General features: G+C 40.8%; 1 protein-coding gene across 1 annotated transcript in view; it reads left to right on the top strand.

Annotated features, from left to right (window-relative positions):
* The window catches only part of CFAP74 (cilia and flagella associated protein 74), a 105,299-nt gene that overhangs the window by 9,265 nt on the left and 73,561 nt on the right, over window positions 1-22,473 (top strand). The window contains exons 4-6 of the mRNA XM_077837397.1: window positions 829-981; window positions 12,739-12,837; window positions 19,189-19,293. Of these exons, the coding sequence (XP_077693523.1) occupies window positions 829-981; window positions 12,739-12,837; window positions 19,189-19,293 (357 nt within the window). The remainder of the gene's footprint in view (window positions 1-828; window positions 982-12,738; window positions 12,838-19,188; window positions 19,294-22,473) is intronic.

Below are 22,473 nucleotides of genomic sequence, written 5' to 3'. Positions count from 1 at the left end.
CACTCTTAGGCCCGGTATGACAAGATTGTTAATCTCTTCCCAGGAGTGAGCTGGCAAGAGGATAGCAGGAGTGATGAAGATCAGGGAATAAGGTCCATTAGCCTGTTTGCACGTGGAAACTTGCATATCACATATGCTTAGCTATAGGCAGACTTCTACGTTCTCAGTTCCATAGGCACTGAAACTCAAAGTTCATTGAAATAATTAAGAAAAAGAACCACCAAATGTATTGCTCTCTATACGCTGCATGAGACCTGAATGATAGTTTATTAAATCAGTGGGACATGAATCACTTAATGTACTGCTTTTAATACATTTTAAGGAAGTCTGAAATGTCCCCTTGATGGCTTTGAATTACTGTCCAAGGATCTAGAATTTTACAGGCTCAGGACAAAATTTTAAATTTGGGGGCCTAAAAGTGCCTAAATAAATGGCTTGATTTTTCAGAAGTGCTGAACACACACAGCTCCCACTGAAGTCAACTGGAGCTACGTATGCTCAGTATCTTTGAATATCAGGTCACTTATTTAGTTCCCTAAATATGGATTTGTGCGCCTGACATTAGCTTCCCACGTTTGAAGTTCAGCTCTGGATTACATCTGCATAACAAGGATTTTAGTGCTGATTTTGTTCATTTTTTGTTTGTTTTGTTTTTTATGCTCACTGTACATTCATATTCCTGATGGAAACTTAATTTTAAAAACTGAAGGAAAAAGAGTGTGAGTGTGTGTTCGTATACCCCAAATAACTATTTAAACGCCTCAACGTTGTCACAGTGGTTAATCATTTGTCACAGTGGAAGTCTTTTTTTTTTTTTCCAATCTAAAGGGAAAGCCAGGAGTGCCACATGAACAATGGTAATAACAATAATAATAAGACCATGAAGTATGCAGACAGAGTTCGGATATTAAACCTGCGCAGAAATCTCAACCAGCTTGACAACATAGCCAAAGAAAAGGCTCTTACCATTGCAAAAGCAAGGTTAGTGTGTAGCCATGGGGTTCAGCTGTCACCCAAGCATAGATAAACCACAGTTTTTGTTTTGTCCTCCCAAACGAAAATCAAATTCCAGGATATCATTCCTGATGTAACTATTGTTTATCATAGTTTGTATTATTGTTTGGTGAAAGCTATATTTATCCCAGCAAAAGATATATTGCAAACAAGAATGGAGGCTGCAAGGGCACTGTAGGATGCAAATATAGGTTCTGTTTTCCTTAGGTTCTGTAAAACCTTGAAAGCAGTAACTCTATTGATGTAAATGCAGTTGTACCCACTTACCCCAGGGTTGTCATGGAAAAAAATCTAATTATATTTGGATTTATACATTCTCCGGTAGAATTTGCAATCAAAACATTGCACCATTGTGCTTGTGTGAGAGAACCAGAAAGTGAATTTGAATATAATCCAGGATGAATATTACTAGTCTCTTTCCATTGTCCAAACTGAGAGACAAGTAAATTGAACATTAAAAATTCATTTTCAGTTCATAACTTGTAACACAGGTGAGGAAGCTTTTTTTTTTTTTCTTTTTTAAAGGACTGTTAATCTAACAGTGTCCCTTTTTTGTGAAGATAAATGCATGTTACAGACTCAGTTGTCATTCTCAATTTTTATTCCTCCATACTAAATCATATAAATAGTTCAAAAGAGACACTTGTTGATTTTACATATCAGGAATAAGAAATGGCAGCAATATGAGTTTAAACTCAGTAACTCCCATGCTATAAATCCATACTATAAATCCATTGTGTGATACTCAGGACATTAGTTGAATATACTAGCCATTGCTGCTATCTGTGCCAAATCCTGCCTTGATTTAAATCTCTATTAAAATAAACTGGAATTGCTGAGGAAATGGCAGAAAAAAATAGCCTCCTGTAAGATCCTCAGCTTGTTTAAGCTGTCATAGCACCACTGATGTGAGTGGAATTGTGACAGTTTACATCATCTGAAGATTGTCCCTTAAGTTTAATGTCAAAAACAGATGTACATTGGCAATGCTCTTTGAGGCCTATATATTAAATAACAACATTAATTCCTCCCTTTAAACGGATAAGGCTAAAAAAGAGTGCTGGACTCATATGAGTTAAACAGGATACAAACAAACAGTGATGAGTATTAATAAAATGAGGATTTCAATACTAGCGACTAGGAACAGATGCTTCTCTAAGTTACTTCTAAGCAACCCCACTGACCCAACTGGCTGTTGGGAACATCAAGTAGATAATTCAGAGTTTGGTGGTCTAGCTAAACCTCTAAAATCAGGACTGCATTTTGCCCTCATATTTCATGAACTACATATTTTCAGGATTTCATTTAATATTCAAAACCACTAATGTGTTGCTATTGTCTTTGGGACTAAGCTGCCATGATTCTTTTAAACAAGCTCCCTGAGTTTACGATCACTTAGGGATTTTTAAACAGAATTAATCCTAATTGATAATAAGCACTAAAAATCCCTTTTTCTGAAATGGAACAAGACTTAATTGTTTGAGAAATTGCTTTTTCATATTGAAAATATTTTCCTATTGCTTTACGTTTTATTAGCAATCATGTACAGTCAAATGTGGCCAGCTCATACTGTGTATGCACAATGTGTAAAGCAACAAAAGGAATGAGAAAAAAAGCCAAGTTAATCACAAAAGCTATATTAGAGCTGCCAAGAAAAATGTCATCTGCAAGTTATATAGTGAGTTAGGAGTGTTTGGCACTGGGAATTCATGCCTAGGGACCAATAAATGATCAGCAGAGATGATGAAAACTCAAAGAAGGAACCATTATTTCAGCTGTTCTGTTGTCTATTCTCATTGTTAATTCCTCCATTCTGCCCCTCAGGACTACATAGTTTAAATATCACGTTAATTTTTTTTAAGTGAATGAAAACTGAGTTACTCTTAAAAACTAAGAAATTGCAAAATAAAGCAGGTGGCATGCTTTTTGGCAGTGCAAACAGGGCCGACCTTACAGATGGGTGATGTGGGCAAGCACCCAGGGCGCCGTGGTCAGGCAGATGCCATGGTCAAGAAGTGTGACAGGCCTGAGGTGTGAGGCCATAGAAGGGATCTTGGAGCAATGGGGTGGGGGGAGGCAGCGAGGCCCAGGGATAATGGGGGATGGGGAGCGTGGGCAAGCAGCGAGAGCCAGGGCGTATGGGTGGGGAGCTAAGGGAAGAATTGGATCTGGGGTGATTGGGGGATGGATGAAGGGTCAGGGGAGGCAGCGGGGGCCAGCGGTGCCAAAATACAAGTTCACCCAGGGTGTTACCTGCACAAAATTCTCTACTCGCATACTCTACGGGCACCCACCTTTACCCAGTTCCTAGGGCTCAAGGTGGGGCTCCCTCTTAATTTAGGCACCCACCCTTACCCCATTCCTAGGGCTCAGGGTGTAACCTTATGCTCTAGTGCACCCACCTTTACCCTTTCATGGGCTCAAGGCGTAACCCTCTTAATTTAAGCGCCCACCCTTACCCGTCCATGGGCTCAGGGTTACACTGTGCAGGTTTGTGGGGTCTTTTACCAGTGAAAGAGCCTTACACAGTAATATCCTTAACCTCCTATTTAACAATGATTACCAAAAAAAGAACGCACATGTTAAGCATACAATGCTCACCCCTCCCAATAAGGCAGATGAACTTTTGGTAGTGGGGCCCCTCCTGCGCGTCATCGGGGGTCTGCAGCCTGTCCTGGGGGGCAGCCCATCACTCTGGCGGATCTTGGGGGACGGGCCGGTCCTTGCTTGTGGACAGACCCCGGCCTGAGGCGGGTGCTTGCCGGCGACCGCACACCACATGGCGGAACCACTAGCCCGGGGCCTATCCTTGCGGCAGGGCCCATTGCCAGCTGTGTCCACGCGTCTATTCGGGGGACACCATTGTAGGGCCTGATCGCATGGGCCACACTGTCGGGGGCTCGTTCACCTGCACATCTGCCAATGTGGTGTATGCCGTCGTGTGCCGGTGATGCCCCTCTGCCGTGTGCATTGGTCAGGCTGGACAGTCTCTACGTAGGAGAGTGCATGGACACAAAACAAACATCAAGAATTATGGCATTCAGGAACTGGTCGGAGTCTGTGCTCAAAATAAAGGAGATGATATAGGAGAAATGCATTCAGTAATTGTATAAGAAAATCATTGTAGACCTCTATGATCTGAAGATTTTGAGAGTATGAGAGGTCATGCTGTTTAAATTTTTTAAAGTTGCATCTGTATTATCATATCACAAATTTATTTGAGCATAAGCTTTTGTGAGCTACAGCTCACTGCATCGGACTGTATTTTCCACTGAATGCATCCGATGAAGTGAGCTGTAGCTCACGAAAGCTCATGCTCAAATAAATTGGTTAGTCTCTAAGGTGCCACAAGTACTCCTTTTCTTTTTGTATTATCATATACTCTTAATGGATCATTTTCAAAGAATGACAGGTAGTGCTATCACTCAGGCAGGCACGTCTAATTGTCTGATAAAATTTCTAGAGGCAAAAATGCACCACATAGATAATTAGTTTCATTCTGCCACGACTCCACATGAACAGCTAGTGAAAGACTCTGTTGTGGCAAGTCTCCAAATGTCTCTAGATATATAAAAATCACACACACTCTTATTTTTATATATGAGGAGATATCAATAACAATCTTACAAGATAGGTTTCAGAGTAGCAGCCATGTTAGTCTGTATTCGCAAAAAGAAAAGGAGGACTTGTGGCACCTTAGAGACTAACCAATTTATTTGAGCATAAGCTTTCGTGAGCTACAGCTCACTTCATCGGATGCATTCAGTGGAATATTTAGATCATTTTGGATGCTACACAGGGCTAATCCCTAGTTCTGTAGTCAGGTCCCACCAATGATAATTCTGTATTCTATCTACCAGTACTTCAGCTACTATGGATGCTTCCTCCACCCAGAAGACGGGTGAGAAATCTTAAGAAATATGCAATGTGGCAAAAGCCTGAACAATAGATGATTTTTCTCTTTGAAAACAAGTGGTCAGGATATTGAATGATTCCTCACCTAATGAAATCATTTTGGTTCATTCTGCGTGATGGAGCTATGAAGCTTATACCAAAATAATCAAGAATTAGATATAAAGATATCTATCAACTCTAAATTGCAGAACTGTTGCCCCCTGCCTTCATTCTGTCAGCCTTGATTTCCTGCCTGTCCACTTCTCCCATGCCGTTCTCATAGCCTGGGAAAACTCCATGACAAAATTAGTAGTTGTCATGTTATCCTCCTTAAAACTTACCTCTGCTGCGAGGCCTACAAATCACCATGCCTGCCTGGCTTGGTTAGGCAAGTGGGGCACTAAAACTTCCATTGTCAAATCCTGTTCATTTTGTTACCTCCTCCCTCTCCCACCATTTGTCCACCTGTGGCATCATGTCTCACACCTAGACCGTAAGCTCTTGGGCAGGGTCTGTCATCTTTGTTGTTTGTCTGTACAATGCCTTAACACAATGGGGTCCTGATCCTTGACTGGGGTTCTTAGAAGTTACAGTAATACAATAATTAATAATAAAGATATCTTTTCCCACTGACATTATACATTGGGCTTGTTTCCCTGAAGAAACACAATTTCTGACAGGGTGGACTAGGTGCAGAGGCCACCTGCTGGAGGCCTCAGGGTCCTGCCACACCTTGTCCCAGAGGGGATCAGAAGAGAATACAACACAATTTCATTTTGTAAAGAATCAAACAAACGTCACCCTAAACACTGTAGTTATCTCTGAAAAGAGACCTCTGTATTTAAGCTCTAAACTAGTTCCAAAGCCCAAACTCATGGTCATGCAGGAAATAGCAAGAGAAAGTTCAATATATAGGAGACTGGCTTGTGAGGTTGAGTGACATTTTCCTGCCATGGAGTAATTCTCTATGTCCTTATGGCCTGCAGTAACAAAATAAGCTAGTGATGAGGATGACTCCTAGGAAGAAGAATGCAGAAAGCAACTGTCTGTCCCAGAAGAGTGGCCATAGGGTACAGAATTTCTAGGTCACCAGCTGGAACTGAACTCAAGCTGGTGAAGTCATTATCAACTGAAGACTGTTTCGTGACCCATGTGTTGAACCCCACTGTATGCCCCCTTTCTAGCAGCCTCAGCAAAGAGGCCAATGCCAAGGAGTGAATGACTATGGGGGGCACACTAGCAGGTGGCAGCATGTGGGAAGCTAGTACTGCCACTGCCCGCGCTGAACCTGTTGTGTGGATAGTAGACTTCAGTCTTCAGGGCTTCAAACCCTGCACTTTCTTCATGTCTAAATTAATTAAATTTTTTTCACTGGGGACTGAACAGTACATTGGACAAGGCTGTCAAGGAGGAAGGGGGGGTACTGCCCCGTTACTATTCCACCAAGTCCAGGGGGAATTGCCTAAATGTTAATACAGCTGGAGCTATCTTAGCTTTCCTGCAGAGCCCCTCTGTGCTGTGGCTGTTCTCTAACCCCCTCACCTCTGAGATTCCAAAGGGACTGTGCTACCAGGGAAATAGAAGGGATCAGAGAGCACAGGAGCCAATGTGGAAACCCAGGGAGGATCTCTGCGCAAATAGCACCACCTCCAGAGGAACTTGGGGGACTGTAAAGGGGTCAGCACCCACCTCTTGTGAGCATCCCCCTGGTGACTGCATGTGCCTGCAGTTCCTCACTTTGTGGTCACAGGGTAGCACCTGCCTCTTGCGAGTGCCCCCTCCCCCCTTCATCAATGGTTTCTTCAGCAGGTCTTCAGTGAGGCCCCACCCTTACCCTTCCATGGGCTCAGGGTTACACTGTGCAGGTTTGTGGGGTCTTTTACCAGTGAAAGAGCCTTACACAGTAATATCCTTAACCTCCTATTTAACAATGATTACCAAAAAAAGTCCTTGCCTACAGACAGCCCCGCAACCTGAAGCAAATACTCACCAACAACCATATACCACACAACAGAACCACTAACCCAGGAACTTATCCTTGCAACAAAGCCCGTTGCCAATTGTGCCCACATATCTATTCAGGGGACACCATCACAGGGCCTAATAACATCAGCCACACTATCAGAGGCTCGTTCACCTGCACATCCACCAATGTGATTTATGCCATCATGTGCCAGCAATGCCCCTCTGCCATGTACATTGGTCAAACTGGACAGTCTCTACGTAAAAGAATAAATGGACACAAATCAGATGTCAAGAATTATAACATTCATAAACCAGTCGGAGAACACTTCAATCTCTCTGGTCACGCAATCACAGACATGAAGGTCGCTATCTTAAAACAAAAAAACTTCAAATCCAGACTCCAGCGAGAAACTGCTGAATTGGAATTCATTTGCAAATTGGATACTATTAATTTAGGCTTAAATAGAGACTGGGAGTGGCTAAGTCATTATGCAAGGTAGCCTATTTCCTCTTGTTTTTTCCTCCCCCCCCTCCCCCCAGATGTTCTGGTTTAACTTGGATTTAAACTTGGAGAGTGGTCAGTTTGGACGAGCTATTACCAGCAGGAGAGTGAGTCTGTGTGTGTATGGGGGTGGGTTTTTGGAGGGGGGTGAGGGAGTGAGAGAACCTGGATTTGTGCAGGAAATGGCCTAACTTCATTATCATGCACATTGTGTAAAGAGTTGTCACTTTGGATGGGCTATCACCAGCAGGAGAGTGAATTTGTGTGGGGGGGTGGAGGGTGAGAAAACCTGGATTTGTGCTGGAAATGGCCTAACCTGACGATTACTTTAGATAAGCTATTACCAGCAGGACAGTGGGGTGGGAGGAGGTATTGTTTCATATTCTCTGTGTATATATAAAGTCTGCTGCAGTTTCCACGGTATGCATCTGATGAAGTGAGCTGTAGCTCACGAAAGCTCATGCTCAAATAAATTGGTTAGTCTCTAAGGTGCCACAAGTACTCCTTTTCTTTTTGCGAATACAGACTAACACGGCTGTTGCTCTGAAACCAAAAAAAGAACGCACATGTTAAGCACACAATGCTCACCCCCCCCCCCAATAAGGCAGATGAACTTTTTTTGATGGCCAGTCAATATCAGGTCATCTGGGGTCACTCCAGCTTCTGCTGTGTATGGTGTGGTTGGCAGGGTGTTGAGGTCTGGCAGCTCTGGTCTTGGGGCTGTCCTGGAGTGGGTTCCAAAGAACTTCCTTTTGAACCCCAGTTTATATAGTGAAACTTGAGTCTTGCTTAGCTGTACCTTAACCAATCATTTTACTAAATTATTACTAAACAATTTTCTAACTAATCCTAACATATTGTAAAATAATTCTTCAACTAATCACACCCCACCATCTTAATTGATTTACCCCTAGAAAAATTAATTATTTAACAGACAGAAACAATCAAAGAACCAGACAGAGACCATACAGATAAACAATAGAGAAGTGGGGACCATAAAGGCAAAACAATAAAGAAGTAGGGATTTTACAACTACAACTTGTTGATAAGTGATTTCTTGCCAAACAGAATGCCAGCAAACAAAGTTTTCTTTAACCGTCTTAAGATTTGTTTCCTTATCTGGTGGTGATGGGTACTGTTAGGACAGGATCGCCTTCTTAACAGCCTGATATTACATTGTTTTAATCTAATTTAGATGAAATGTGAGGATGTGACTTTCTGCTTTTTGGTAATGGCTGCTGGTCTTCTAATATGGCTGCAGACAAAGGCCTTAGGCCTTACAATTTGGCTACAGGAAAAGGCCTTATCCTTACGAGAGCACCATTTTCCCTAAGACTGGCCCTGAGTGTAATGCCAGTACAATGCAACCTTAGAGTTGAAAGACCTTGCAAAAGAAAACTTGACTCTTTGGCCTGGATCTGCAAAGGTACATAGGTGTTGCAGTGCTCAGTCACTATAAGTGATTCTCAGTCTCTTTCTCTGGCCCAGTTAACATTTTATTAAAGTGGAATGGCTTCAACAAGAGAGACTGAGAGCAACCCATATCAGAATATCCCATAGTCCTGTGGTTAGGGACTTACTGAGAGGTGGTGAACCCCTGTTCAACTCCTCCTCCTCAGGCAGACAGGGGAAATTGAACAGGAGTCTCCCACATCAGTACCCTAAGCACTGGGCTGTGTTATAAGGTGGGTTGCCTCTACTTCCTGGTGTTTTGTGTGGAGTTAGGCAGCCTCTGAGCACACTAATGGACTGGGTCCTGCAAGCAAGATAGGTGGAGGAGCTCCTCTCTTCCCCTGGTTTGTTGATCACACTGAGGCTCAGGCATGAGATAGGTGAGTGGACACCCAGAATGAGGCAGCAGTACTCATGCTCAGAGGCAGAAATTTAGGCACCTAGGGGACTTTTACTGCAAAAATGTAGGTGCTGAGAGAGTTTAGGCACCTAAAGGTTTAGGTGGCAGTCAAGCAAGGGTTTTGCAGATTGCATACAGTTGGGACTTGGCACCTAAAACTGGGTTTTGGACATCTAAGTCACTTTGTGGATCTCGCCCTTTGTTTCTGGACTACTGGCCATATGTTTCCCTGGAGTTGAACGCTGCAGCATGCTGGCAATTTTAGCAGAACTTTCAAATGCTCAAGTAATAGTTATTATTAATTATTATGAGTATTACTGTAGCAATTAGGAGCCCTAGTCATGGATAAGGACTCTATTGTGCCAGGTGCTGTACAAACACAGAACAAAACAGACAGTCCCTGCCCCAAAGAACTTACAATTTACATATAAAACAAGAGACAACAGATGAATGCAGGTAGATGAGGGAGTACAAGGAATGAGATAGTATTGAACAGCATTATAAGCAGTGGTCTTAGCACATCAGAAGCCTAATCATTGCCAAACTTTTGTAGGAATCATGGCAAAAGAGAATTTTAAGGAGAGATTTGAAGGAGGATAATGCATTATTTTTGTGGATATGTATGGGGAGCACACCCGAAACATGAGGGGCAGCATGAGAAACAATACAAATGTGCTTGTTTGAAAATTTAACAAGGGGTGTTGGAGGCTGGCATTGTTAGCCGATCGTAGCCAAGGATCAACATCTCAATAGTGAATCAGAGATAATAGGTGCGGTGGAGATAGGCCATGAAGAGCCTTGAAGTGAATACAGGCAGCTTATGTTTGATGCAACACAGAAGGGGAAAATGGTAGAAGGAGGCAAAGAGCAGGGTGACATGGTCAAAGCAACAGTCTAGAACAGCGGTTCTCAACCAGGGTTCTGGGTCCCCTGTGGGGCTGTGAACAGATTTCAGGGGGTCTGCCAAAATAAATCAGAGAGCAGGGCCAGCATTAGGCTCACTGGGGCCCAGGGCAGAAAGCCGAACCCCAAGCCCTGCTGCCCGGGGCTGAAACCAAAGCCTGAGCAACTTAACTTCACAGGGCCCCCTGTGGTGTGGGGCCCTGGGCAATTGCTCTACTTGCTACCCCCTAATGCTGGCCCTGGCTATTAAGCTACTGAAAAACAGCTGTTGTGGCACAGGTGGGCCATGGAATTTTTATAGCACGTTGCGGGAGGGGGGGTTTAGAAAGAAAAAGGTTGAGAACCCTTGGTCTAGAAGATGATTTTTGCCGCAGCATTCTGAATAGATCTGACTGGGGCAACTTTGCATTTGTCAAGTCCAGAGAGAAGGATTTTGCAGTAATCAAGATGCACAATGATGAGAGCTTGGCCAAGATTTTTAGGTGTGTGGATGGATAGGAAAGACTGTATCTTAGTGATTTTATGTACAAAGAATCTGCAGCATTTAGACGTAATCTGGATGTGAGGACCTAGACAGAGGTCTGATTCAAAAATGACGTCCAAGTTACAGGCCTGAGTGACGAGCAGAAACCCAAAGCCTCTGACATGGTACGATGCCAGAACTAATTACAACTAAAAAAGATACTGTGCAGAAGATCTGCAGAATTCAAAAAATGGAACTGTTGTGAGTGGCAGGAATAAAATACAAGCCAGTGGAAAAGATTGTGTTATCCTTTTCTGGAAATCTCAGCAGCACACAGCGGGAAAGGTGTGCTCATTCACAACTGCCCAGTCTCCTCCTTTCTCATAGCAGACCTTGTACCCATGGAGTGCACTCCAAGGGGTTTCAGAAGAGAGGGAGATGAAACTTTGGCAGCGGTTGATATTTCCTTTCACATGGGACAGGGAGAGCCATGCATGGAGGGTCCAATTCACCCATGGATCAGGAGCGAGGAACAATCCCACCTGGGGATTTGACTCAATAATTATCGTATTTCAAGTGACTGTTCCAAATTATTAGGAAAAAAGAAGTTATTATTTTCAGATTCTGTAACGTTATGATGAAATGAACATAAATTATAATAAGGTAATGAGGAAATTTCGGTTCTATGTATCATTGATGAACTATTGCTATGTAACTGAGAGGAGAAAGTTTTAAAAGAACTGTTTCTGTGAATTTATAAACGGTGCTCTTGAATAGTGAGATGTTGTAACTTAGTATTAGGGTTTTCTGCTTTTATTTTCTGTTATATTTCAGGGAACTTTTTTGGAAAATAAATATAAATCTGCAAAGCTCAATATTTCTAGACATTTCCTGCCATTTAGTCATTATCCTCCCAATGTGTGCACTCAAGATGTCAACTCGTGTCCTTCCCAATTGTGCAATCATCTTGGAGTGGCAGGAAGTTGATGGCTGGGAGTAAAGAGGCCAACAGCTGTTTGCAACATTTTTTCATCATAAATAAAAACTAATAATTATCACTGCATCTTCCTTGAAAAGTGGCTTTTATTGGTAAATATCCATGCAATTTTTAAACGGGAAGTGCCATTTATAACTGTACTTGAAGCTCAACTGCATATGACCTACTTTACAGTGACATGCTGTGAAAGATTTCCCTTGTCAATTGCTATTATTTTGCAGAGCTAGGATAACAATCCTTGTACTTCATTATCAAACATAATTCTATTAACAGTTACAAATATTTGGGTGACTGGGTAGCTTAGATTTATAAAGCCATATGGAGTCTTAACTTTGGGTCACTGGTTCAAAAGTGACCAAAAGACAACCTTCTGATGACTATTTGGTAGCCTAAACGGGTGTGTCTAGTTCCTAGTGGGCTTCTTTCTGTCTACTCATCAACTAAAATCACTATCATAACTGCTGCAGATTAGACGCCCTTTACTGGCAGTCTTAGCACAATGGGGCCAAAGACTAAACTGGCCAGACACACTGAATTTCCTACTTACTGCTCAAGAAGGTCCCTCCAGAATTTAAGGCGGATTGCCACGGTGTCACATGGAACCTGCACTGTTTCTTTTTGTGCTATACTTGAATAAATAAAAGACTTGTGCTGTCAATATAACAATTTATGAGTCTGTTCCAAAGCCCATAGAAATCAAAGGAAAGAATTTCATTGATCTCCGTGGACTCTGGATCAGGCCCCATATCTGGAGCATAACATCACTTACCTTTAATTACATAGGTAGTTTCACTGAAGTCAGTGGGACTACTTGTGTACTAAAAGTTAAGTACTCACCTTAAATGTTTCATTGCATGACGGCCAAAAAGTATAAAAAACAAATTACAAATATGCTGGAGGAGGCTACATTTTAAAAATACTCTTTATTTATCATCATTGGTAGATGTTACTAGAGCTCTGAATGAAACCAGAATTAATTAAGAGGTTATATTTTTTTCTAAATTCCTGGTACAAATACTTTAAAATTAACAAGTGCCTCTAAAGAAACTCTTGATAGGATCCAGCTATGATCCTAAGGAGCAGAAATGCTTCAAGAGAAGGAATGGGAAACATACCAAATATAAATAAGGATGTTTTGTTTGTTTCAGAGAGGAGCTCAGTGCCTGCCAGCTGCGGATCGAAATGCTAACAAAAGAACGAGAGTGCACAGAGACCAAAATAGAAGAAGAGAAAGAGGCTGGAAATACGTAGGTAGAGGGTATTTCTGGTTGTCACAGATTATTGACATGCTCGGTGTTTACACGTGGGAAGGGGAAGGTAATGAGATAAACGTTGTGACCTTTTCCCTCTTCTTGTTATTGCTGAAAATGTTTGATAACATTATTAAACATATTCTTGAATCTATCAAATGACACCTAATAGGTCAGTGTTTAAAAGTCATTGCCATTATCAGGATAAAAAAACAAGCTGGTTATCTCCATGGGCCATGCCATCTGGCAAGGAGCAGTGCACTGTCATACTGTGCTTGGAGAACCGATCAGATAGGTTAGGTCTCAAGTTGGTGAAGACTAAGTGATACAGTTACTCTCCAGGCAGCTTATTATTCACACCAACAGTACCTTCCACTTGATATACAGAGCAGCAGTGCAGTAGCTTGGGAAAGGCGCATCTGTGCAGCTTCCTGTCCAGAGGTAAGATGCTAGTAGGCAATTGCTGTGGAGCAAGAAGTGAGGATTGGGGGTTAAAGGAATGTCTCATGACAGCAGATATTTATGAGCTAGTCCTTTGCATTTGGACAACACTGACAAAGTGGAATGACCAAATGCAGTATTTTGTAGTAGCTAGAGCAGGGAACTAGGTGTCAGAACTCATGAATTCTTTACTTTGTTTTGTCACTGACTTGTGTGACCTCAAGCGGGTCACTCTGCCTCCATTAATGCATCTATAAAATGGGAGTGATAACTCTTTAGTTATCTGAAATCTGGTCTTGTGAGATCTCATAAGAATGGCCATACTGGGTCAGACCAAAGGTCCATCTAGTCCAGTATCCAGTGGCCAATGCCAGGTGCCCCAGAGGGAATGAACAGAACAGGTAATCAAGTGATCCATTCCCTGTCGATCTCATGGAAAGTTTCTTTCTCTGTAGCACTTCCTATCTGAGGAGCTTAAAGTAATTTACAAACATTAAACACTCTAGGAAACTGTAAAAAGGTGAAGTGTGAGATAAGTTAAATTTTGAATCTAGCACTGTGTCCTGCAAGTACACATTCAGATCCAGGCTCTAATCCAAAATTTTCCAAAAATTTAAGTGTGTGGTGTTGTGGGTCAGGACCATATTGCATTATGGTAATATCCTAATATTATATATAGGATTTATTGTTCCAGTGGTAAATATGGTCAAAACATTTGCTTCTGAGTTCTGTGTAATTCTCATGCCCCTTATCCCAAACATTTTTTATTTTAGTAGACAAACATATCTTCTGCTCATCTTTAAAAAATAATAACCCCATCAACTAAAAAGCATACCTTTGCTCATGGGATTAATTAAAGTTCACAGTGGCCATCAGATTAGTCATTTTATGAGAGATAATAGTCTCCCAAGGATTTATGGGGACTTATCTTGTAATTCTTATAAGAATCACAGGCATTACTGAAAAAAGAAATGGAGTACTTGTGGCACCTTAGAGACTAAACAATTTATTTGAGCATGAGCTTTCGTGAGCTACAGCTCACTTCATCAGATGCATACTGTGGAAACTGCAGCAGACTTTATATATACACAGAGAATATGAAACAATACCTCCTCCCACCCCACTGTCCTGCTGGTAATAGCTTATCTAAAGTAATAGTCAGGTTAGGCCATTTCCAGCACAAATCCAGGTTTTCTCACCCTCCACCCCCCCACACAAATTCACTCTCCTGCTGGTGATAGCCCATCCAAAGTGACAACTCTTTACACAATGTGCATGATAATGAAGTTAGGCCATTTCCTGCACAAATCCAGGTTCTCTCACTCCCTCACCCCCCTCCAAAAACCCACCCCCATACACACACAGACTCACTCTCCTGCTGGTAATAGCTCGTCCAAACTGACCACTCTCCAAGTTTAAATCCAAGTTAAACCAGAACATCTGCGGGGGGGGGTAGGAAAAAACAAGAGGAAATAGGCTACCTTGCATAATGACTTAGCCACTCCCAGTCTCTATTTAAGCCTAAATTAATCTGATTTGTGTCCATTTATTCTTTTACGTAGAGACTGTCCAGTTTGACCAATGTACATGGCAGAGGGGCATTGCTGGCACATGATGGCATAAATCACATTGGTGGATGTGCAGGTTAGTCTCTAAGGTGCCACAAGTACTCCATTTCTTTTTGCGAATACAGACTAACACGGCTGTTACTCTGAAACCAGGCATTACTGAGAATACAAACATGCATCACTTGGAGAATCAACCCATTACAACCTATTGTCATCATTTTATCAGTGATATATCCAATGTACCTGACAGTCTCACTGAAGAATATCATATATACTTTACCAATGAGTTTTTATATATTTGTCTTATACAGATACAGCCTGTGGAGTTTTACAATATAGTCCACAAATGCACTAAATTTTTGTTTGGATGTGTAGCCCTTGTAAATTACTAATCCCAGGATACAATGCACTGTCTTAATCAGAGTAACCTTCTCACATCAAGACAGAGCATTGCATGCTGAGACCTGTAGTTCATATGGAGGCACCTTAATATTGAAAGATGAGTTCTAAAAAGAAGGTATATGCAATTTGTTCATTTTATGCAAGTTTGTCATTGTAGCACTCAGCTGGGCAAAAACCGAGTGCCATTGACACAAGGTCCACAACGAAAATATGATAATCTGACAGATAATTTAATGACATTTGTATACCTTTAACTTTGGTTGACTCTTCCAACTCCCAAGAAAGCCCGTTGATCACGTTCGTCATTTTACATGAGAGAGGACTTTCTCATTTTTAGCCTTACACAGAGGCTGGAATGTATGAAAGGGATTTTCAGCCTGGGATAAATAAAATGTAGATTTAAGAAATGTATGTGCCATAGTACAAATAAAGTCATCTTAACATATATAGTTAGTCTGGTTTACATTTATCATTCCTTCCACCCACCATTCATTTAATCATCTGGTTAATATAGATCAACTGACATCAGAAGTATGCTATGTCATTTTTAGTTTTGCTATGCTCATGCCTGTTATGACAAGGAACTGGTACTTATATATTCTGTTTCTCAGTGTTGTGTGTTTGTGAAATGCACAAATGCAATATAATACAACAGCAGCTACTGAGCTTCTCTGCTGTGAAGTGGGAGTGAATTTACTGGACCTTTCTAATTTGTTTAAATTGAAAGCAGTGGGTGGTTTGTGTGCTGGTATCCAGTGTATTGTGAACCAGCTTTGCAGCTGCCACTGTGCCCTGTATTCTTCAGGTTAATAAAATGTCTCAATGAATAACAAACTAATAAAGGTAACTTAATTGCTAAAACAGAATGGCTAATGATCAAAAACAAGTGACAAGTGACTAAATGTTTAAGGAAAATGAATTCTTGTGTAGTAGACACTATTCTGTAATATATAGTTTGAGTGTGATTGAATTTCAGATTCTTTGGGCAAGTAAACGTAAGAATTTTTTAAAAGAAAATTATTTTAAAAAATGTAGTTTGATTGTCTGAAGACTCCAGGGAGTGGAGTTTGCAGCGTAATCAGGTGAAATAGCTGAATTAAGACTTTTTCAATCTTTTGCACAGAAATGTACGCTCTCCAGTAACAATGTCCTGTTTGATCCCATATGGCTTCTAGAGTTAATTTCCATAGTTCTTCCTCTCAGGAAGTCTTTATGGAGTAGTTTTGAGACACTGTATCCTCATGTAATTTATTGTAGAAGAAATATGCTCAGTATCAGATGCCCTATAATTTAAACAATCATTAAACAAACGCTAAGAAGAGCAACATAACTTTTATACTTATGCCAGGCCAAGGTCTAATCTGTAGATATGCTGCTATGTAGCAGTTCGGATAGCAACTATCACAATGGTCCATTATAGATATTTGCTGCTTAATAATGGAGTAGGAAGATATACCAAATTCCTGGCTTAAAGACTTAAATAACATGACATTTTAACAGTTGTTAAAATATGAATTATCATTAATTTAGCATTATTGGTACCTATGCAGTGATATTTGGACTTAAGTTAATGACAATGTTAAATTATGCTGGAGATGCAAATGAAAAATATGTTTTCTATTTAGTCAGGTTCAAGTTACTATTCAATAAGCCTGAAATAATACAGTACTTTAGGTTATGGCTACAAGTGAGTTTGTGCCATGTACTGCATCTTACAATGCACTGGTTTTGTTTTTAGGTTGTAGGGCTTCTGTGACCAATGGCAGAATTAGTCACTTCACCACTTTGGGCCTCTGTGTCAGGGCCAGGTAGTGGGTGGCCTGTGTGTATGGGTCAGTTACCATGTTGCGGTCAGGAGATGAGCACCAGAGTCAGCGTCAAGCTGGGTCACAATACCAGGAATTCTGGCACTGAGTTACAGGCAGGTGGCAGGGGCAAACTGGGATCAGAAGCTGGAGTCTGGGGTTCACAACAAGTCAAGGTCTGGAACAGACCCAAGCAAGCAGTCTACATCATTGCTCAGGCAGCTCTCTGTGATGGCTTCCTGGCTTATATATCAGCATGGGCCAATCAGTGGGCTATGGGAGGCCACCACCCAGGTCCAGCTGGGCAGTACGTGCTGCAGTGTCTTACTTCACATGGTCCCCCAGCAGAAACATGGCCTCAGCTTCCAGTGATGATATGGAAATGTCAGGAGTCTGAAACAGTAGAACCTCAGAGTTACAAACAACAGAGTTACAAACTGATCAGTCAACCACACACCTCATTTGGAACCAGAAGTACACAATCAGGCAGCAACCCACACACACACACACACACAGAGCAAATACAGTACAGTACTGTGTTAAAAGTAAACTACTAAAAAAATAAAGGGAAAGTAGCATTTTTCTTCTGCATAGTAAAGTTTCAAAGCTGTATTAAGTCAATGTTCAGTTGTAAACTTTTGAAGGAACAACTATAACGTTTTGTTTAGAGTTATGAACATTTCAGAGTTAGACGAATAACCTCCATTCCTGAGGTGTTCATAACTCTGAGGTTCTACTGTAGTCCCAGGTTCTAGTGCCATAAGATTCTTGCATTCAGTTTGCTTATTTTTCAAACCTGGGATAGATACTTATCCAGCACAGCTATATGTACAAATTAAATCCCATGCAAACCCTATCTTGAGGGCTTACACGGGACTTAAGTGATGCACTGGCCTTCTGCGCAGGAGTGTATTTCATCCTTGGAGAAGTAAGGAGGAGCAGTGGCATATATGAATCATTCATTATAAATTACATTCAGATGGACCAGGTTTCAGACCAGCTGAAAATACACATTTGTGTATGGTTCAGGTTTGAAAGTATGAGGTTTACATTATATTTCGTTGACACAATTTTAATCAGTGTAAGTAATTGCTGTTAAAACAAGCATGTTAAACACAGGGCGAAGCTATCTTTAAATAGTATCCGTCATTTTTTATGCTTTCTAATAAAATTAAGAATCAGTTGATTTTTGACTTTGACAAACGTAGTCAAGCTAGTTTTGATACTTAGCTCAGTAAAGCCAGTGATTTTATATATCATGACATTTCTTCAACAGATGATATACCATGAACCTGTCCCACAATTGACTTTTCCAGGATTAGCAAGAGACAGATTGTCAGCAGAAAGTACTCATTTATTCTGTTTATTACCAGCAGTAAGACAATGCATTCAACTAACTGCAACTGTTGGAGTGGCAAAAGGCCTGATTGCAAGCACTGAAGGGAGAAAGATGGAAATGAGGGAGATTTATATTAAGGGTTGTTATTTGGGTCAGTGAATTAAACACTTCTTTTTTCTGTGGAAAGCTTGATAGATTGGAGACTCTGGGACAGATTCTCTGCTGGCATAACTCCATTGAAGTCAAGGGAATTACTCCAGCAGAAAGTTTGGCCCTATGTGGCCTTTTTTCCATCCTGGAAAGTTACCAGTCTCAGTTCTCCTCTGTTACATCAGTGAAACTCAGCTGAAATAACTGCATTTGCACCAATGCAACTAGGAGCAGAATTTATCTACTCTGTATGCCAAAATCTTGGGGGGTACAAGTAAGGTTGTATTATCATTTTAAAAGCAGACAACAATCTTTGTCCTATTTGTTTTCCTAAAATTAACTACATAAGTGGTATTTATCAGCATTAGAAATTACAAATCACTTTAAAATATGGCAGAGTGATGGTAAAATGCTCTCATCTTAATTTTCAATTAACCAGTAGATAGTAGTTTAATGAGATTGTGCCTTTCAGAAGAGAATGGACACTTTAGGAGCCATTATTGAAAGACATTATATTAATATAAATTAGTGGAATTCTAAAACAAATGTCTCATCCTTATGGCACCTTAATTATTTCTGGAATTTTTTACTTTGCAAGGTTTTAACATACATTATTTCATTTTTTTCTTTTTAAATGTAACAGTGCTGCTGTATTCCGCATACAGGCAATGCACAGACGACTGTGTGCTGAACTGGAGAATGAAAAGGACCTTGAGTCAAAAATTGCTTTGATGCTGAAAGAAAATGTGTAAGTTAAAAAGTGAGAAAGAAGTGAGAAAGAATTGAAGGGACTGATCTTCAGTCCAAAGTCCTAAACCAACTTATTGATTAATTTACAGTTTGAAAGGGAGTGAACATAAAGCATGCAAATTTGTAACAGCTGATATTTAAAGCGATTGAAAACTTAGAGGCAGCAAAGCTTGTGAAAAAGTTTAAAGGACATAGTCGTCATTTTCTTTCCGTCCTACACCATTTGCAATACTGTCTTAGAAGCCTGAAAATAACATCTCTCTGTATTCATTATGTAGTTTTTGTGGCAAACATTTTTGTGTGTGTGTGTACTGAAAGGAGCTGAAATGCAGACAGTTATTTTAGAAACTACTACTCCTTCAGTGTATAGAACAGGTGCCTTTATCAGGCTTAAACAGCATCATCAGAAATGTGAGCACAGCTGTAGGAATTGCAGGCCAAATTCTCTGCTGGTGTAAATAGGTGTAACTCCTCTGTTGGTGACCTTGAGCTGAAGCAGTTTGACCCTTGCAGCGTGAGCAGAAAGACACACATCTGAAAATCAAAGACTTCAGAAATTGACCTTTGATACTGTTGTACTTCACCAGCAATATTCCTTTTACATAACAAGTCACTGGAGTTGTGCTCATGTAGATAAACAGAGAATTTGACCTAGGATTTGGTTCATTGCAGTGATAGTGGAAAGAAAAATATTGTCTCTTTGTAGATCCCACAAAATAGCATTTATTGCTTTTTCAAATTTTAATGTTTTGGAGTTCATATTTTAATTTTGTGGTAAAGCTGTAGTGGATTTAATAAAATCTCAGGTAGACATTCTGAAACCTTTATTTGTCATGTTAAAAACAGTTTCAAAGTAGATTTTAATTTTGGGCTAACCTACTAGAGAGCACAACATCAAAGAGTCAATAAAATCAACAGCAATGCTTCCATTCACTTCTGTGGGATCGGGATTTGACTACTGATATTAGGGCTGTTCAGTGAGACTATTGCATCCTAAGCTCTAAAATACAGTGAACTTGTATCTTTTACTTAGTGTCTCTTACCAACTTGTGTGTGTGTTTCCAATAGCAACTTATTGTTAAAGGAATTTTTACTGAGAAAACAAATGTTTAAAAAGTGCTTCACTTTCATAGCATCTCTAGTCAAGTATACAATTAAGTTCAGGGAAATGTCATCACTCTACTTCCATTATAAAGGTACACGAAGTATCTGCACCAGGATAGGGCAGGTAACTGCATCTCATCATCAGTTTGCAAAAAGCTTCTGTTTTCTAGTGTACCAGTGGGCCTTATCTAAGGTATTGTGAATTTTCAAAAGGCATTGTGAGGTTAATCTTGAAGGGACAATGTGACAGTTGTCACCATTATTGATCAGTTGAAAGACAGTCAGTTCTTTGTGTCTTTCAAAATGAAAGATGCCTTATAAAACACTGGTGCATATGGCTGGAGATTTGACAAGAGACTACGCCTCTCTTGGTGACCTTGAGAAGAAGCAGCTTGACCCTCTGGGGCATGTTTGCACTACAGTTGGGCTTATTTCTCTCAGTCCAGGTGGACAGCCACATGATAGCTTTGCTTGAGCTAACACACTAAAAATAGCAGTGTGGATGTTGTGGCATGGGTGGCATCACGCGCTAGCTACCAGAGTATGGACCAAGGGGATCAGATAGGCTTGTACACACATGGCTAGCGTGTGCTGCAGCATCCACACTTCTATTTTTAGCATGCTGTCTGTCTACCAAGGGCAAGCTTCCACTGCAGTGAAGCCATACCTTTAGAGTCTGAGCAGAAAGAAACACATCTGAAAAGCAAAGACTTCAAAACCAGACCCTGGATATTTTTGCTACCACATTAGCAGTGTTACTTTTGCAGAACAAGCACTCTGCATATTTATGTGAAGGAAGCGTATTCTATTTTTGTCAAGCTCTCCATCCTGCAGATGCCACAGTTTAAACTTGAGTAGAGTCATTCCTTGGTTGTTACATAAAAGTTTTCCTTCAACTTTGTGCTGATGTTGGGGCCACATGGGAAACTGAGTGAATATCTGTCAGATTCAGGATAGTGAGCAAACATTTTGAAAGACACCTGGACACTGAAGGTTAATTTATATGAGTTATAGTCTTTGCTGTCTTTTGGAAAAACCAAATGCTTAATATAGAAGGATCACAGAGTGTGTCTCTGTAAGTTAGGTATTTCATGACTGCAACTTCTCTAACTTGCTCTGACTCACAAGATGTCGAAAGAATCTCTTTCAGAGGTCAGAATTGATTCTTGTTTACAAAAGAAAGTGCTGCCTGTGCGACTGCTCCACCATTTCAAGCACCTGCATGCTCACTCTTTTGACTTGCTCTTCAGCAATCCTTCTTTCTTTTTCAGATGTGAGAAAAACACAAGGGACTTTTCCAAAAATCTCCTAACATCGTCATTCATAGGTTAACTTGGGTTTCTATTTCTCCCCTATTTCCTTAGCATCCACCATGTACTTTCCACTGAATGAGTATGATGCCGCTTGCCAAAACATTAATGTCTCCAAATGTTGATTTTATATAAATTGATACATAATATTTTGGAGTAACTTACATGAGTTTCCACATAAAGCAAAGGCTTTTGAGAGTAGCGCTTGACCTCACACATACCCATGCAGTACCCTGCTTTGGAAATGATTTGTGGGCCAGATCCTTAGCTGCTGTAAATCAATGTAGCTCTGTTGGTTACAGTAGAACTATGGTGAGTTACACCAGCTAGGGATTTACACCAGCTAGGGACATATAGGTCCTTGTCTTATTCTGAAGTAGGAAGAAAGGTGGAGTAAAGTAGACGTTTCTCCCTGTGATCCTTATTAGGAAGATTCTAACTTCTATCCTTTAATGTATTCTTACTGAATACATTATAATGACATTTCCCAGGGTACAATCTGGACTATTGAACAGCTGTGTCCCCTCAATTTTCCAACCTGGGGTGCTTTCTACACTGCTTCGCTGTTAGAGCAAGCACTCCTGGTCTGCTCTCACACAGCCTCTAGCATGTAAATTCCAGCTAGACTGTCTGAGTGCTATGATCAGCCACCCTTGAATTACACTGCAGAGCAACACCAGCAAATTCCCAGTCCCAGACTTCCCCCAGAAATATGCATCTTATACTGCCCAACCCTCTCCTGGACAACACAAGCTCACTGGTTT

The sequence above is a fragment of the Eretmochelys imbricata genome, chromosome 18 (assembly GCF_965152235.1).
Source record: "Eretmochelys imbricata isolate rEreImb1 chromosome 18, rEreImb1.hap1, whole genome shotgun sequence".
Classification (NCBI taxonomy): domain Eukaryota; kingdom Metazoa; phylum Chordata; order Testudines; family Cheloniidae; genus Eretmochelys; species Eretmochelys imbricata.
The sequence above is the reverse complement of the archived record's forward strand: the minus strand, read 5'-3'. Positions and strand labels throughout refer to the sequence as shown.